Here is an 18557-nt window from a genome sequence, read left to right as displayed (position 1 = left end):
TGTTTATATAAAGGTAGAGATTATGAAATGGATCAATTTTAGAAAATGACCAAACACATTTTATTATTCATTATTTTAAATGATTCATTTAAATTCTTCATATCTTTGAACAATTAAAATATTCTACGTTGTGAAATGTGCCCCGGGGTTTCCATAACAAAGGAGTCTTCATTTCAGAAACGTATATTTTGTACATTAATTTAGTAGTTTATTCAATCAACAAGTTTTATTGAATTTTGGACTCATCCTTATTATCAGACCCTGAGAATACAGGCAAGTTTGCCCAAGTTATTATTCTTAGTCTTTGAAACACTGGGGGAGAGAGTATTTTTTCTTTTTTCACTTGAGATTGATTGGGAATTTTTGCATATGCATTTTTATGTAGTATTTTTCTGTGAAAATTTGTTTGTATTTTGATTTCTTTGATTTTCATATTCAGGTTAGTGTCGATGAAACAATATAAATACAATTTTTAAATGGTCTATACAGTGGTTCTATGTGGCATTCACAACAACAAATATATTTATATTTCTCACTTCACTTTTCCTAGAAAGTGAAAGTGGTCTGATTTTTCATCTTAATTTGTGGGAACAAAAAGAAAACAAATGTATGTGTAAATGTGATAAACCTGTAAGAGGAGAAATACCTAATGTACACGATGAGTTAATGGGTATAGCAAACCAACATGACACATGTATAGCTATTTAACAAACCTGCACGTTTTGCACATGTACCCTAGAACTTAAAGTATAATAAAAAATAGAATGACCAGAAGGGAACTTAGAAAATATCTTGAGACAGATGAAAAAGAAAATACATCATACCAAAACGTATGTGATGCAGTGAAAACAGAGCTAAAGGGGATACTGAAAGCTTTAAAAGCTTATATTAAAAAGGAAGAAAGATCTCAAACCAATGAACTAACTTTAAAAGTTAAGGAACTAGAAAAAGAAGAAATAAACACATAGCTATGAAGAGGAAGAAAGTAAGAAAGACAAAAGAGCTTAGAAAATATCTTCAGTGAGATGAAAATGAAAACACAACATACCAAAATGTATGTGATGCTGTGAAAACAGAGCTAAAGAGGAAACTGAAAGCTATAAAAGCTTATATTAAAAAAGAAGAAAGACCTCAAACCAATGAACTAACTTTACAAGTTAAGGAAGTAGAAAAAGAACAAACAAACACATAGCTAGGAAGAGGAAGAAAATAAGAAAGATGAAATTTTATTAATAAAGAAATTAATAAAATACAGAATAGGAAAGCAATTAAAAAATCAATGGAACCAAGCATTGGTCTTTTGAAAGGATCAACAAAATTGACAAACCCTTAAGTGTATTAAGAGATAAGTAGAGAAAAATCAAATAAAAATCAGAAATAACAGAGGACACATAACTGATGGCATAGAGGTAAAAAGGATTGGCCGGGCGCGGTGGCTCACGCCTGTCATCCCAGCACTTTGGGAGGCCGAGGCAGGCGGATCACGAGGTCAGGAGATCAAGACCATCCTGGCTAACACAGTGAAACCCCATCTCTACTAAAAATACAAAAAGAAATTAGCCGGGCATGGTGGAAGATGCCTGTAGTCTCAGCTACTCAGGAGGCTGAGGCAGGAGATGGCCTGAACTCGGGAGGTGGAGCTTGCAGTGAGTGGAGATCTCACCTCTGCACTCCAGCCCGGGGGACAGAGAGAGACTCCATCTCAAAATAAATAAATAAATAAATAAATAAATAAATAAATAAATAGGATTATAACAGACTACTATGAGCAATTATACTCCAACAAATTGATTAACCTATAAGAAATATATAAATTCCTAGAAACAAACAACTTACCAAGACCAAATCGTGAATAAATAAAAAATCTGACTAGACCTATAACTAGTAAGGAGATCGAATCAGTCATCAAACTTCCCAATAACAATAACAACAACCACAGCAAAACATAATCGGATGGCTTCAGTGGATAATTCTATCCAACATTTAGGGAATTAACACCAATCTTTCTCAAAATCTTCCAAAAAATTGAAGAGGAAGGAATACTTTCAAACTCATTTTACGAGACAAGCATTTCCCTGATGTCAAAGCCACACAGGGATACTACAAGAAAACCACAGATCCATTTCCCCAATAGATATTTTTGGCATTTTGGGAAGAAGTAAAAAAATCTGTCCTATTTTTCTACAGCTTCATCAGCATCTGTTATTTCCTGACTTTTTAGTAATCGCCCTTCTGAGTGGCATGAGATGGTATCTCACTGTGGTTTTGATTTTCATTTCTCTAGTGATCAGTGATGTTGAGCTTCTTTCATGTTTATTGGCCACATATATGTCTGTTTTTAAGAAGTGTCTGTTCATGTCCTTTGCCCACTTTTTGATGGGCCTTTTTTTTTTTTTTTTTTTGGTAAATTTTTTTAAGTTCTTCATACATTCTCGATATTAGACCTTTGTCGAATGGGTAGACTGAAAAAATTTTCTCCCATTCTCTAGGCTACTTGTTTGCTCTGATGATAGATAGTTTCTTTTGCTGTGCAGACGCTCTTTAATTAGATGCCATTTGTCAATTTTAGCTTTTGTGGCAGTTGGTTTTGGTGATTTCATCATATAATCTTCGCCCATGCGTATGTCCCGAATGCTATTGCCTATGTTTCTTCTAGGGTTTTTATGGTTTTGGGTTTTACATATAAGTCTTTAATCCATCTTAAGCTAATTTTTATATAAGGTGTAAGGAAGGGGTCCAGTTTCAGTTTTCTGCATATGGCTCTCCAGTTTTCCCAGAAGCATTTATTAAACAGGGAATCCTTTCCCCATTCCCAAAGTACTGAGAAAGAGATTCTCTTTTCCAGTTTCCGATTTTATTTTATGATACAAATGTGTCAGTTTTTACTGACAATTAACAGAGTATTAATCAAAATAATGATTAATTACTATTGTTAATTTTATATTTTATGCTTTACATATATAAAGTATTAAATGTATTACTGTGATTTACCAATGAATCACATTTACGAAATTTATTCAGTGACATATATTTTCAAAAGGGAAACACTATGCAGATAAAAGATAATCCACATTTTTTTGGAGTCCAACTTATTACTTCCCACCTTTACAAAGGCAGATCTCCCACAATTTTCTATATGTGTTATCTTGATTTTTCTTTTCTCATTCATTCTTCTACCTACCCCAAAATGGCTTCTGCTGATTAATTCTATCAATCCAGCTCTCAGTAAGCTCTGCACTGCCATCTCTTTTCTTGCTGTAGTGCTCAGTTTTAATTCACATTTTCCATAAGTCTATTGATTCTTTTTCTAAGCACATTTATTTTCTAAATATGCTTTTATCATCATTCCCTCTTGTCCTTCTGATATTAAGGTATTCCACCTCTGTTTTCTTTGTGTCTCTTCTGTTCCCCTACTTTAAAATCGTGGAAAGTCCTCAGAATCCAGTTTAAGTCTTTTTTTCCCTCTCCACTTGCTCCCCAAATGACAGCCTTCATTTTTGGCCTTTCCATTGCCAGTTAGGAACTTCCAGACATCATATTCCTTGGAAACTGCAAACTCATATATCTGACTAGCAATGTACATTTTCAATTACATGTTTGAAAGTCAGTTTATAGAGAATATCTCTTCTTTTAATTCCAGACATGTCTCAATCTACCTTCTGCTAAGAGGAATTCATTGCTTTTTTATTTCCTCACAATACAGCAGTTAGCATAACTGATATTAATTCAGTATTATTATTTTTAGATTTCTTTCTGGACGAAAGTCAAAGATACAAGAGAACAGGAACTGTAGTTTTTATGTTCATGTTTATATCCTGAAGGCAACATATAACCTGGTATGGAAAAATGTATTTTTCTATAACTTCAATAAAATTATGATAGGTAACTTAATTAAATCATCTATTTTTAAGTCACGTTGTACAGTCAGGCTTGGCATTTTATCTTAAAGAATAAACAAACACAAGAAAATTTGTATAGTAAAAATTTAGTGAAAATGGAAATTAATATATTTGCTAAATATGAAGAACATATATTATTACATTAACTACAATGTAAAGGTACACATGATATTACATAAAAAACAATTTAAATCTTTAAAATAGTTAAATAAATAAATATTTAAATAAATAGATGAACAGAGACATCAGCATGGTCATCTGTAAAGGACTAGTGCCTGCACAGGTAAACACGATGTTTCTTTACACTCCTGAAAACATTTGAAAATTTTTATTCAACTCGTGGTGGTTATAGGAGAAATGAGTCTTTGAAATGGAAGAACTCATGAAAGTGTAAGATGATGTATCAGTCAATGAGGATCATTTCCATTTTTAATCAGTTTTCAATCCTTCCTCCTTAATCTTTTTTGCAAGTTTGTTGAAAAAGAGAGGGATCTCATGATTTCTGTTCTGACAACCTCCCAAGCACAAGGGCTGTATTTCTTCTCCATCAGATAGAGTGTAATTCTTTGGAAGTATTTCTTCACAGCCAGGATGGAGTCCTCATTCATCAGGGGAGTCTCTTCCACTCCAACCTCCTGTATCACACAGGCTTCCAGGTCATTCAGTTGCTGGAAAAGTTCAATGTAGAATTTGTCTAGGAGGGTCTCATCCCAAGCAGCAGATGAGTCCTTTGTGCTGAAGAGATTGAAGGTCTGCTGGATCATTTCATGGAGGACAGAGATGGCTTGAGTCTTCTGGAACTGGTTGCCATCAAACTCCTCCTGGGGAAATTCAAAGTCATTTCTGTCCTTCAGGCACGAAAAAGGAGAGATTCTCCTCATTTGTGCCATGAGCATCAAAGTCCTCCTGTTATTCATGCTGTGGGTTTGAGATGGATTACAGCCCAGAGAGCAGCTTGACTTGTAGCTAAACACCAGCAGGGCCATCATTAAAGCAAAGGGCAATGCCATTGGGAATCCTGAAGATGCTGCTGGGCTGGTTGATGAGGAGTAACCCTGAACTCTGGGCTGTAAGTTTTCTGAAGACCTTGCTCTGTGCATAGGTTTTAAATAGGGAACATACTAGCTTCCATTTTCTGAACGTCTTCATGTTTCTTTCTACTTCCCTTTTGGCTTTCCTTTGTGTAATGTCTACATGGGTATAGAGCAGTTTCTCAACCACTTTTATTTTCATTATTACCTCCTCTTTCCCTGCCCCATAGACTTTTTAGAAATTTCTTTCTAATTCAAAGTCCCATTAAGTTTTAATAACAGGGACACACCATATATTTGTTGAGGTACTCTACATATCTATTTATAAGGAGTGTAAAATTTAATCTTTTCATTCAACTTAGTGTTAAGAATGACCAAATGGGCCGGGCCCAGTGGCTCACACTTATAATTCCAGCACTTTGGGGGGCCAAGGCAGGTGGATCATGAGGTCAGGAGTTCGAGACCTGCCTGGCTACCATGGTGAAACCCCATCCCTATTAAAAATACAAAAATTAGTCGGGCATGGTGGCAGGTGCCTGTAATCCTAGCTACTCGGGAGGCTGGAGCAGGAGAATTGCTTGAACTCGGGAGACAGAGGTTGCAGTGAGCTGAGATTGCAACATTGCACTACAGCCTGGGCAACAGAGTGAGACTCCATCAAAAAAAAAAAAAAAAGAAAGAAAGAAAGAAGGAAGGAAGGAAGGAAGGAAAAGGAAAGGAAAAGGAAAGGAAAAGGGAAGGAAAAGGAAAGGACCAAATGAAATTTGTAAGCTAAAAGTTAATAGTTAAATTTAAAACCCATGGGCATTTAACTCAATTTGTTTGTGTCTTTAAAGTGATCTATTTACCTATATAAAATGTAATGTGTTCAATTACATCAGCAAATTAACAAATTATAAAAACACATAATAATACCTAATACAATAAAATACTTTAAAACATTTAAGGCCGGGCGCGGTGGCTCAAGCCTGTAATCCCAGCACTTTGGGAGGCCGAGACGGGCAGATCACGAGGTCAGGAGATCGAGACCATCCGAGCTAACACGGTGAAACCCCGTCTCTACTAAAAATACAAAAAACTAGCCGGGCGAGGTGGCGGGCGCCTGTAGTCCCAGCTACTCGGGAGGCTAAGGCAGGAAAATGGCGTGAACCTGGGAGGCGGAGCTTGCAGTGAGCTGAGATCCGGCCACTGCACTCCAGCCTGGGCGACAGAGCGAGACTCCGTCTCAAAAAAAAAAAAAAAAAAAAAAAAACAAAAAAACAAAAAAACATTTAAAACTGCTAAAGACTATTAAAATTTAATTTTTTAACATTTTCTTTTAGTCTATTTATCTTTTAATTTTCCTTCATGTTAGAAAATGTTTAACTTCACTAGCTGCTAGATATTCATCCAAATATTGTCTAGATATTTTTCTCTTCAGTGCTTGACATAATTATTGATGTATTTGAACACCTTTAGTAGAATTAAATAATAAAATATAAAGTATTTGCATTTAATTCTTAAATCCCACAACACAGTCAGAAATGCTAAGGATTAAATATAAGCAACATTCATAAGATGGCTGATGACAGCCCATATGTATACAGAGGCCATCTGAGATGATATGACTTTGACATCTAGTAAACCTTAGAAATTCCTCCAATCACAGCACCCATTTGACATAGGTGTGTAACGCTGATCTTATACACCTTGTGTGTATCTTCCATGAACTCAATGTCAGTGCTTTTCATGTGATACACAAGAAAACCCAGTGGGAAAAAAAAAAGTACTAAGGAATAAAGTTCTGTCAGATAGAGTTGAGTTTTAGAGTGCTACCAATCACCAAAATGCCTGAGATTTGTTACCACACTCGGAAATAACTTTTACACCCTTAGGAGCAATATCATACTGATTGAGTATATGTAGTTGAGAAAAAACCATTAATTTGATTAAACAAATTTTTTGGCACTAAAATTTAAATTTCCAAAGACCTGCAGATGTTCCAATTCTAGTTCATTTTTATCAAACTAAAGGAAATCCTTTTTGTCCTGAATGTCCATAATAGGATGTAAATGTGATAACATAAATGTGTTGTACAATTGTTTTACATGCAGGACACCAGAAACCTTTATTTCTCATTTTCATTTTCATTTTTATTGAAAACAAAGGTTATCCACTTTTTGCATCCTAAAGAAGTGGGACAAAAGAAACCCCAAAACAAATGTATATCTAAATGTGATAAAAATATAAAAAGGAAGCAATATTTTAATGGGAAAAAACAAGGACAAAAAGCAACTTACACACATTCAGCCCAGCCAAGATAGAGATTAAGGAATGGAGAAGAAAAGAAGCAAGAAAGTGGAACGGATGTAGATCAAAGGCAGCAAATGATCATGGCATAGAAGAAAAGTAATCATTCCTGATCAAGGGTGTGTTTTTTTTGTTTTGCTGAATACAGCCTTCACAGAGAGCCATGGGACACACACCAATTGCATGAGTTTGTGCATTAAAAAGGCAAATTTAAAAGACTACAGTATACTCTCCACATAATGGTTAAGTGTTATTTCTGAAGCTCTCCCTTAATGTATACATAAACTCAACAGGTCAATGTTTTTCTTATCATGTCTCTTAGAAGAAACAAGGGAACTGATAATCTCAAAGGACACTGCTCCCAACTTACTGTGTGTGTTGTCAAAGTTTTGGATTTTAGCCATTCTAATATGTATGTAGTGGTATCTCATTATTATTTTAATGTGCAATTCCCTAGTAGTGTATGACACTGAGCATACTTTCATATGTTATTTCCATCTTTATATCTAGTTTGGTTAGGAGTATATTCAGAGGTTTTTCCTAATTTCTAATTGGGTTGTTTGTTTTCTTATTGCTGAGTTTTAAGTATTCTTTGTGTGTGTATACACACACACACACATATATGTTTTTTAATTTTTAATTTTTTGGGTATATAGTAGAAGTATATATTTAAGGGATACATGAGATGTTTTGGTATAGGCATACAATGAGTAATAATTTCATCAGGGTAAATGGGTAAATCACCTCAAGTTTTATCCTTTTTTTGTGTTACAAATAATGTAATTCTACTCTTTTAGTTATTTTTAAAAGTACAAAAAATTGTTGTTGACTATAGTCACAATGTTATGCTATCAAACTAGATGTTATTTATTCTATATAACAGCATTTTTGTATCCCTTAGCCTTTCCCTCTTTCCTCCTCCACTAACCTTCTCAGACTCTGGTAACTACCCTCTACTCACTATCTCCATGAGTTCAATTGTTTTAATTTTTAGCTCCTACAAGTAAGTGAGAGCATGTGAAGTTTGTCTTTCTATGCCTGGCTTATTTCACTTAACACAATGACTTCCAGTTCCACCCATGTTGTTTCAAATGACAGGATATCATTTTTTTAATGTGTCAATTGTACTCCATTGTGTATGTATATGTATTATCTGTATATTTTGGATAACAGCCATTTATCAGATGTCTTTGCAAATATATTCCCCCAGTATGTGGCTTTTCAAATTCTCATGACAGTGTCTTTTGCAAAGCAGAAGTTTTATTTGTAATAAAATCCAATGTATCATTTTTTTAAATGAATCATACTTTTGGTATTTTATCTAAAGTTATCACCAAACACTAGGTCATCTAGATTTTCATGTGTTCAAAAGGACATGTTTTTGGAAAACATATCTTCTTTTCTTACTAAGTATGACTCTTTCAGTTGGTGTCAATATTTGTAGTGCAAATCCATGTTAAATTCAGGTATAATGGATGTGGGAATTTAAATTACAAAACCAACATTATTTTCATCCTTTTCACAGTACCATCTCACCTCAAAATCCTGAGGTTTCACATCTCTAGTGACACCCTCTGTTCGGAAGTGACAAAGTGTAGCTTGATTAATATGGAATCAGGAGTTAATCCCATTTAATTCCAAAGGGAATTAGTATCCAGAATACACAAGGCACTCAAACATCTCAAGAGCAAAAAAGTAATAATAATGTGATTAGAAAATGGGCAAATTATCAGGAGTTTGAGAGAGTTTAAGAATAAACAGAAAATGCCAAACAAGTTTTGGTATACTGATAGTACCGCCACATAGGGCCTGCCTTATCTCCTTCAGGACCTCACTAATTCCACAGGAGAATCAGATTTTTATAAATCAAATAAATGTTATTATCCCTTATTTTGATGATTAAAATAAACTCTTTGTATAATTAAAACAATTAAAATGTGCAAAGTTTTGAAATTGGCACAAAAATTTCTTTAATAGATGAGTCTTCTGTTCAGAAATGTAATTTGCAAAAATTGATAACTTTTACTAGTTTATCCAATCATTTTTATTAGATTTTAGAGTTCATTCTAATCATCACATCCTGAGAATATTCACTATTTCTGAGCAAGCTATTTTTCTTAGTCTATCCAACACTGGGAAAGCAGCATTTTTTTTCTTTGTTCACTTGAGATTCTATTGAGAAATTATGTATAACCTCTCTTCATGTGGTGTTTTACTGTGCAAATTTGTTTTTCTACCCCAGGTTCTTTTCCTTCATATATTCAATTTTATATTAATGAAAGGAGGTGAGCATGACAGAACAAATGAAATGTACAGTGTTTCCATATAGCATTCACAAGACCAGATCTTTCTTTCTTCATTTCACATTTTTTTAGAGAGTAAAAGTGGTCTGATTTTGCATCCCAATGCACAGGAACAGAAAGAAAACACATGTATATCTAAATGTGATAAAAATATAAGGATCACAAATTTAAAAAGGAAATTAAAACATTAAGATAAATGAAAATTTAAACAAAACATTCCAAAATATACATGATCTAGTGAAAGCAGTACTAAGTGGAAAATTTACAGCTGTAAAAGCATACCCTTTTACATACACTTTTACAACTATAAAAACAAACAGAAGCGATTAAATCAACAACCTAACTTTAAACTCTAAGTGGAAAAAGAAGAACAAACTAAACCCAAAGCTAAGAGAAGCAAGGAAATAATAAAGACTTGAGCAAAGTTAATGAAACAGAGCATGGAAAAACAGAAAAAAATTAATAAAATTGAGTTAGATTTTTGAAAATTTTACAAACCCTTAACTAGATTAACTATGAAAAAAGAGACATAACTCAAATAACAAAAGTCAGAAATTCAAGAGATGAGATTACAACTGATGGTACAAAATGTGTCCAGAATTGGTGGGTTCTGCGTCTCGGTGACTTCAAGAATGAGGCCGCGGACCCTCAGGGTGTTACAGTTCTTAAAGATGGTGTGTACGGAGTTTGTTTCTTCAGATATTCAGATGTGTCTGGAGCTTCTTCCTTGTGGTGGGTTCGTGGTTTAGCTGACAGGCGTGAAGATGTAGACCTTTGCAGTGAGTGTTACAGCTCTTAAATGCGGCACATCTGGAGTTGTTCCTTCTTCCCGGTGGGTTGGTGGTCTCGCTGGCTTCAGGAGTGTTAACAGCTCATAAGTGTGTTTAACAGCTCATAAAGGCAGTGTGGACCCAAAGAGTGAGCAGTAGCAAGATTTATTGTAAAGAGCAAAAGAATAAAGCTTCCACAGTGTGCAAGAGGAGGCCAGATGGTTAGGGCTGGTTGGGCTAGCAGCCTGCTTTTATTCCCTTATCTGGCTCCACCCACATCCTGCTGATTGTTCCATTTTACAGTGAGCTGATTGGTCTATTTTACAGAGAGCTGATTGGTCCATTCTGACAGAGTGCTGATTGGTGCATTTACAATCCCTGAGCTAGACACAGAGTGCTGATTGGTGCGTTTACAATCCTTTAGCTAGACACAGAGTGCTAGACAGAAAAGTTCTCCAAGTCCCCACTAGGTTAGCTAGATACAGAGTACTGATTGGTGTATTCACAAACCTTGAGCTAGACACAGAGTACTGATTGGTGCATCCACAATCCCTTAGCCAGACATAAAAGTTCTCCAAGTCCCCACTAGATCCAGGAGCCCAGCTGGCTTCATCCAGTGGATCCTGCACCAGGGCTGCAGGCAGAGTTGCCCACCAGTCCTGCACCAGCCTGCCTGCACTCCTCAGCCCTTGGGTGGTCGATGGGACTGGGCACTGCAGGGAGTGGCACTCGTCAGGGAGGCTTGGGTGGCACAGGAGCCCACAGTGGTGGGGGGAGGCTGGGGCATGGCGGGTTGCAGGTCCTGAGCCCTGCCCATTGGGGAGGCAGCTGAGGCCCGGCTAGAATTCGAGCACGGTGCATGCCAGCTAGCAGTGCTGGGGGACCAGGTGCAACCTCCACAGCTGCCGGCTGGGATGCTAAGCCCCTCACTGCCCTGGGCTGGCAGTGCAGCCTGTGCCACCCCCGCTCCCCATAGCCCACTGGAACTCGCACTGGACTGCGAGCACTTTGTGCAGCCTCAGTTTCCGCCCACGCCTGTCCCTCCATACCTCCCGGCAAGTAAAGGGAGCTGGCTCCAGCCTCGGCCAGCCCAGAGAGGGGCTCCCACAGTGCAGTGGCGGGCTGAAGGGCTCCTCAAGTGCCACCAGAGTGAACGCCGAGGCGCCGAGAGCAAGGGCTGCTAGCACATTGTCACCTCTCAAAAACGTTAAGACTCACAAAAGAGTCCTATAAACAATTAAACACCAACAAATTATATAACCTAGAAGAAATTGATTAATTCTTAGAAACATACTAATTCATGAATAAATAAAACATTTGAACCAACTTACTGCTTGTGAGGAGATTTAATTAATATACAAAAACTTACCCACCCCACCAACAAAAAGGCCCATGATCATGTGGCTTCACTGCAGAACTCTACCTGCCATTTTAAAAAGTATCACTAATTCCTCTCAATTTCTTACAGAACACTGAAGAGGAAGGCAGATTTCCAATATCATTTGATAAGGCTGTCATTACTCTGAAATCAAAGCCAGACTAAGATACTATAAGAAATGGAAACCATAGACTAAAATCCCTGTTGAATATTGATGCAAAAATCCACAACAGAACACAAGCAAACCAAATTCTATAGCACATTAACATGATTATACACTATGACCAAGTGGGACTTAGTTCTGGAATACAAAGCTCAATACATGAAAAATCAATCTATGTAACACACTGCATTAACTAATGAAGAAAAAAATGCATGATTATCTCAACAGATGAAGGAAAAGCATTTGACAAAATTCAATCCCCTTTCGTGATAGAAACACTCAATGAAGTTGAAATAGAAGCAAATTACCTCAAAATGATAAAAGCCATATATAAAAATCCCACAGCTAACATTGTACTCAATGATGAAAAATGGAAAGCTTTTCCTTTAAGATCAGGAACAAGTCAAGGTTGACTTTTGCAAAGGTCTTTGCTTCATTAGAAATTGTGATCTTGCAATGTTGACATTAATAATACCTGCCCTCATGGGAAGGCTCTGTCCCCTCCCTCTCTTGCTAGTAAATGTACTCAAACACCTGCCTATGTCTGCTCTGTTAAGGTATTGTTTCATTTGTTTTGTTTTTAACAAAGTCTCCATCATGACCAAAATTCATGAGATTCCTGCACTGGGATGACGTGCTGGGCCCTAGGGAGGAAGTAGAGGTTTGCAGCTGGCACTGGAGTAACTCTTGCCACTTTCAATTCTCTCAAGTTGAGAGAGCATCAAGGTCACCCATGCTGGGGACACTGATGTTGGCCACATCTCTATTAGAGAACATGTGCTGTCAGCATTCACTTCAGTCTTCTCTCCTTCTGATGACAATGGTTTGAACAGTTGACTTAGGGCTCCTGTTGGAATTTTTCAGTCTCCTGAGGACTGTCTTTAAGTTCATGATGTGCACTTTCGGTTGCTAAAAAAAATGAGGGAGTCCTGTCCCTTCTGCAGTCTCTTCTAGTGGAATTAGAACTTGGAAGCTTCTGAATAGAGGCACAGATGAGATTCTGCACAACAAAGAGCTGGTAAGAATGCAGAAGTGCATCTGTGCCTCCATTCAGAAGGAAAGGGGTTGTCTCCGTTTACCATGGTTGTGCTGTATTAGGCTTCAATGGGTATTGACCTCTGCAGCTCATGAATCACCTGGCAGGAAGGCTGGAAGCAAAGCCAAGTTCCTACCCTTGCTTCTGAGGCTTGAAAAACATGGCTGTCTCCAGTTGTTGCTACATAGTAATCCCTCGCCCTGTCTCCCTAGGCACGGGGGCACTGATCCCTACTCTCCACACCCCTTCTAGATCTACTAGATGTGCTTTGGCTGGGGTGAGGGTAAGAAAAGTAAAATCAAGTCCACAGTGGGACGTGGGTGGGGCGGCCAGCTCAGCGCTCACGCTGCCTACCACACCCCTGCACAGGTCGGTCCAGATCTGCTGCTCAGTTCCCCAATACTCTAGAATATATAACAAACTAGTAACTCCAAGATATAAAACAAGATATGGCTATTGAGATTACCAGGTCAATGTGCCAGTAAGGAGCCAAGTCATGAAATCTTTGCACCCTAAAAGGTAATGGAAAAAAAAAAAAAGCACATAAGAAAATCAACGAAAGAATGAAAGGGGTCATAATATTTGAAGTTTTTATGCAATTACAAAGACAGAGATAGGTTTATGAAAGAAGGAGAGAAGAAAAGAAAGGAAAGAAAAAGAGAGAAGGAAGGAAGGGAAAGAAAGAAAGAAAAAGAAAGAAAGGAAGGAGGGGAGGGGAGGGGCCACCCTGCTGCCTGAGAAATTCACATGGGGCCAATTTACACACGTTTCCTGAGGAACTTCTTCAATTACAATTTTGAGCAGGTTACCTCAGTATATTTCAATTCTACCCAAATAGATAGTGCACGGGTGTCAACTGGCAATCACTGTAATCTCTGAAATTCCTTTATTTTATGCTAGTGCTCTAACTACTAAGTCTAGGTAGAACTGATGCAAGCTCATTCATTATTCAAAGTGAGAGTAAGAATTTTCTCCTGATTATAAAGTCAAGGGACAGAATCTGATAATAGGAAGGAATTTGTAAAACTGGCAGCTTAGTCTTAAGAAAGAGCTAATGTAGCTTCAAACAGGAGGTTTTTTTCCTGGTTTATCTTGCAGTTCTACACCCAGATTTGCAGGCTGTACTGATTCCTAGTGTAGCAGAATACATAGTGGGAGGGATTAGACAGGAGGCCCTGGGAGGTTGGGCAGGCTGGAGGCAAGAGAAACATTCTGTCTCTTTCTCTCTCCTCATGGCTGTTCATTGCCCTTAGAGAACATGCCCTCCCTGAAGCTGGGAGTATTTTCTCTCTGTGTGATACAAAACCTAAGGAAGTGGGCTTATTTCAGTACTGGGGTCAGTTCCTGACAGCAAAGTGCCTCTTTTTAGCTCTGAAGAAAAATCTCCTGCCAGGAACACACTTCTGCATAAACAGAAAAGCCTGCTCCCCACAGACCTGGCTGCTATCTTGTTCTGTCATGGCCAGTAGGTGGCTGCCTGCTTCTGTTAATGTTGTAATAGCCCCCAAGTAAAACGGAACCTGCCTTTTATTTTCCTACAGCTGCTGTTACATGGTTGTAACAGGGGCATTCCCTCATTTCTGGAAATATTCATCAGATGAAAATAAAAAGAGATTTTGTATATATAAGAGTTTCTGAAAAACCTAGAACTTTCATTCAACTTCTGCTTTTAATTAGTGGCTTTGTACTCTTAAGGGGAAATTGAAGGACAAAACCCACAAGAGAACTGAAATCAGCTATATGAATAGGCAGTGCAGGTTAATGAGGAGTGAAGAGGAGAGAACACTGGGGATTTCTAAAGAAAGAGGACAGAAACTAACGTGATATGGGAGTGAAGAATGGGATCCAGACAAACAGGGAGGAAAGGGGGAAGCACGTCAGATATCAGACTTGAAAAATGGGTGCTATGTGCAGGTCTATTTTACTTCAGTTTAGGAGACTAACTTATCTTTCAGATATTTCTACAAGTTACCTTTTCCTGACTGAATATACAATTCAGACTAATCTTCCATCTGAAGGGTGACTATTTTTCAGTCTTCTCAGGAACACTTCCTAGAATGCAGTTGTTTAGACTGTCATGTTACTGAAAGGAGGTGGGAGAATTCAATATTCTGATATTTATATCTATATAAAAAAAGAAAATAACCATATTTGAGCCCTCGTTCAGTGGCAAATACTCTTAAGTGCTTTAAAATGTTTTGTTTGTTTAATACAACTGTATGAATATTTCTACCCTATATTTACTTAAGGGGACTGAGGCTCAGAGAAGTTAAGTGAATTTCCCAAGATTATACATAATTGGTGGCGGAATCAAGATACAATGTAGAGTCCTGAATTGCATATTATGGACAATTTTTAAAGTTTCATATTTTAGAATTTTATTATGTTTTAAAATGTGCTTTGACTCCGAAATTAAACATCTGTCTTGCTCCCTTGTCTTTATTTTATTGGTGCAGGTGCATGATGTTGTATTTTTTGCTGGTGCTCACCTATTCTCTACCTTAGATATTGGGGAAAAGAAATTCCTTGATCCAGTTTTACTCTTCCATTGTATGAAGATATTGTCCCAGAATATTGTATTCATTGCAATTTGGTTATTTGTTCATCCTCAAGGGCCAGTGATATTTTGTGAAGTTTATGCTCTACATGGTAGATAAAATATAAATTTAATCAGGAATAATACATTATAATAATGTAAAAGTATAGAAGAAGAATTCTTGGCATAACTATCCCTACTAGAAAATGAAACAAGTCTTTAATAGTAATGCTGGAAACAGGGTGATATAGGGGAATATTAGATAAACCAACTTTTAAAGTATATAGTCTTTGCAATTATGTGTAGTAATTAGATTTGGGTATACACACACACACACACACACATATATTATGTTAATGTGGCAGAAAGGAGTTTTCCATAAGTGGTTCTAAAATGATGAATTGGGAATAAAGGCAGAAGTCGATGTAAAATCTCATTCTATGCCATAGATAATAATAAAATTTTGATGGAATGGAGACTTGACAATAAGATTAGATTTTAAATAAAAAAGAGGGGGCCTGGGCTATTATTGTAAGCTCATGAAAAATAGCTAAACTACAAAAATATGGTGGTTATTTTTAATGTACAAATATTTCTAACTTCTTCCTATGAAACAGAGCATGGCTACAGAGACTTTTCCTAGTAAGATGATGGAGTGGACCCTGATCTTAGGATTTGCTCACCTAGAAATAAAAAAGGTAGGAAAATTATGTAAAATATATAAAACACAAAAACTACCATCAAAGAATGGAAGAGGAATAATATTTGAAATGTTAGGACATCAATTAGAAAGGGGCAGTATGATGGTTAATTTTATGTGTCAACTTGCCTAGGCCAGGGCACCCAGATGTTTGGCCAAACATTCTTCTAGGTGTTTCTGTGAAGATACGTTTTAGATCAGATTAACATTTAAATTAGTAGACTTTGAGTAAAGCAGACTATACTCCATAATGTGGGTGGGCTTCCTCCAATCAGTCAAAGGCCTTAATAGGGAAAGATATACCTCCTCTGAAGAAGAGGGTATTCTGCCAGCAGACTACCTTTGGACTCCAATTGCCACTTTGTCCACAGTCTCCAGCCTGCCAGACTACCCTACAGATTTGAATCTGCCAAGATTGCACAATTATGTGATCCAATTTCTTAAAATAAATCTCTCTCTCCATCCTCTTTGTTCTGTTCTCTGGAGAACCCTCACATATACTGCGTGGAAAGCTATGCCATGTCCACCTCCTAAATTTCTTCAACCTCCCCTCTGGAGGACAGAAGAAGTCTAAAAAGGACAAAATGTGTTGAACTTTATCTAAAGCTCAGGTCAACTCCCATTTGGAAAGCAGCAATTCAAATGTTGAGTGTACAGCCTAAGGAAAACATTCGAGTCCCCTCTGCAGTTGCAGGCCCTCCCTCCCAGCTATCTTAGCAATTTATGCACTTCCTGGTGAAATACCTTCGTAAAAATATGGTGCCTATTATAAGAATGCCTCTAAAATTATACCAAATTTGATATATTTGAATAAATAAGTCATACTAGCTCTCAGGTAAAATGACACTATTCTTTCATATTCCTCAGCTTTCCGGAAACTTCTGGTTTTTGCTACCTAGGCAGTGTTTTTACTACTAAGTAAAAGAGATGTCAAAATCATTATTCAAAGCAACAGTGAAAGTATTCTACTATTTGTTAATATTTGAAGTCTGATATTAGGAATGAATCTGTGAAACTAAGATTGTACTGTTGAGAGTTTAATGCCCTCTATTAACATGAGATTTTTACAATGACCATTGAGTTCCATGCCAAGATTGGCAGCTCTGCCTATCCCTTGGAGTCCCAAAGTATGTACAAGGGGTGATTCTAAGGAGGGTAGACTGCCTTGCACCATAGACTCTAGGCAGAGGTACAACCCTGTCTGTTTCTGTAACTGCCAATCCTAAGGATTCCCTGCCCTGCCTGAAGCTGGAGAGTCACTGTCTTTGTAAGGAAACAAACAGGGTAGGAAACAAGCTTATGACAATATTTGAATCTGTTCTTGCCAAGAAGTAGCCTTTTTCCACATAAAGATAAATCGCCAGAAGTGATAGGGTTTCTGAATAAATCAGCCCTCCAGTCTTGGTGGCTGCCCTTGTCACCTTTGGCCATCTTCCCCTGAGAGGTTTTCAGGAGCACACACATAAATTGGATTGTCTTTTCTCTTTCCTTTTTGCTAAGCTACTGTTACATTATAGTAACAGAAATTCAGGAAAACCTCTCTTGTAGATGTTTTTGCAAAACCTAGAAATTTTATTTCACTTCTGCTTAGCATTTGTGGCATTTTGCTCATTTGGGAACCCATGAGGTCAAAAGCACAACAGAACTGAAAGCAGCTGTGTGAATGGGTAGGAAAATGAAGGGAGTGAATGACCTGGGTCCCATGGGGAATCCACCCTGGAGAGGAAGGAATCCCTAGTGATATAAGAGTGCATCCTGGAATGCTGATAGCCAGGGAGGGAATGTGTCAGGTTCCAGAATCAGTAAATAAACATCATGTGTTTTCTGCACTTCAATCTACATGCTTATTCTCCTGTGTCAGGTATTTATACAAGCCACCATTCCCTGACTGCATATAAATAGGACATTTCTTTGAAATGAGGAGTGACCATTTTTCAGCCTCTCTACAGATAACAGAATATAGTTTTTTAGGTTGCCTTTCTGGGAGGTCAGTTATTGAAAGGTAGGACATAGTTCCTAAGAATTTTACAGACACACAAATAATATTCTTATCTACCGCTGAATGAAGAAAAATAGGGGAATACCTCCCATATTTTAACTCCTTACTCAATGGGAGGTACTATGGTAGGTACTTTAAACTGCATGAGTTCCTTTAATATTCACAGGTATCTAAATAGTTTGAACCCATTCTATTTATGAGAAAACTAAGGCTCAAAGAGATTAGATGCCTTGATCAACATCACACTGACGTCCAAGCAGAATGAAATTTTAATGTCAAATTCTTTCATGTAAATTACAGGTGATTTTGTCAGTTTTGTATTCAGGATCTCTGTGCAAATTCTTAAATTTCCTTTTACTCATGAATTACACAGAACTTTTTCTTGCTGCCTGAATGTCTATGGTTCATGCTGTATTTTCAACTGGTTTTGACCAATTTTTTTTTCGTCACTGT

General features: G+C 37.2%; 1 protein-coding gene across 1 annotated transcript; it reads right to left on the bottom strand.

The window, feature by feature from the left end:
* Positions 1–3980: 3980 nt before the first annotated feature.
* On the bottom strand, positions 3981–4973 carry LOC111537187 (interferon alpha-14). Its single transcript, XM_023203825.3, has one exon. The coding sequence runs from the start codon at positions 4907–4909 to the stop codon at positions 4340–4342; it is 570 nt and encodes a 189-aa protein (XP_023059593.2). The 5' UTR covers positions 4910–4973; the 3' UTR covers positions 3981–4339.
* Positions 4974–18557: the final 13584 nt, after the last annotated feature.

Source organism: Piliocolobus tephrosceles, chromosome 14 (genome assembly GCF_002776525.5).
Source record: "Piliocolobus tephrosceles isolate RC106 chromosome 14, ASM277652v3, whole genome shotgun sequence".
In the NCBI taxonomy this organism is placed as follows: Eukaryota; Metazoa; Chordata; class Mammalia; order Primates; family Cercopithecidae; genus Piliocolobus; species Piliocolobus tephrosceles.
The sequence above is the reverse complement of the archived record's forward strand: the minus strand, read 5'-3'. Positions and strand labels throughout refer to the sequence as shown.

Excerpts from the sequence above, each read along its gene's own strand:
- LOC111537187 (XM_023203825.3), bottom strand. The coding sequence starts at position 4,909 with ATGGCATTGCCCTTTGCTTTAATGATGGCCCTGCTGGTGTTTAGCTAC.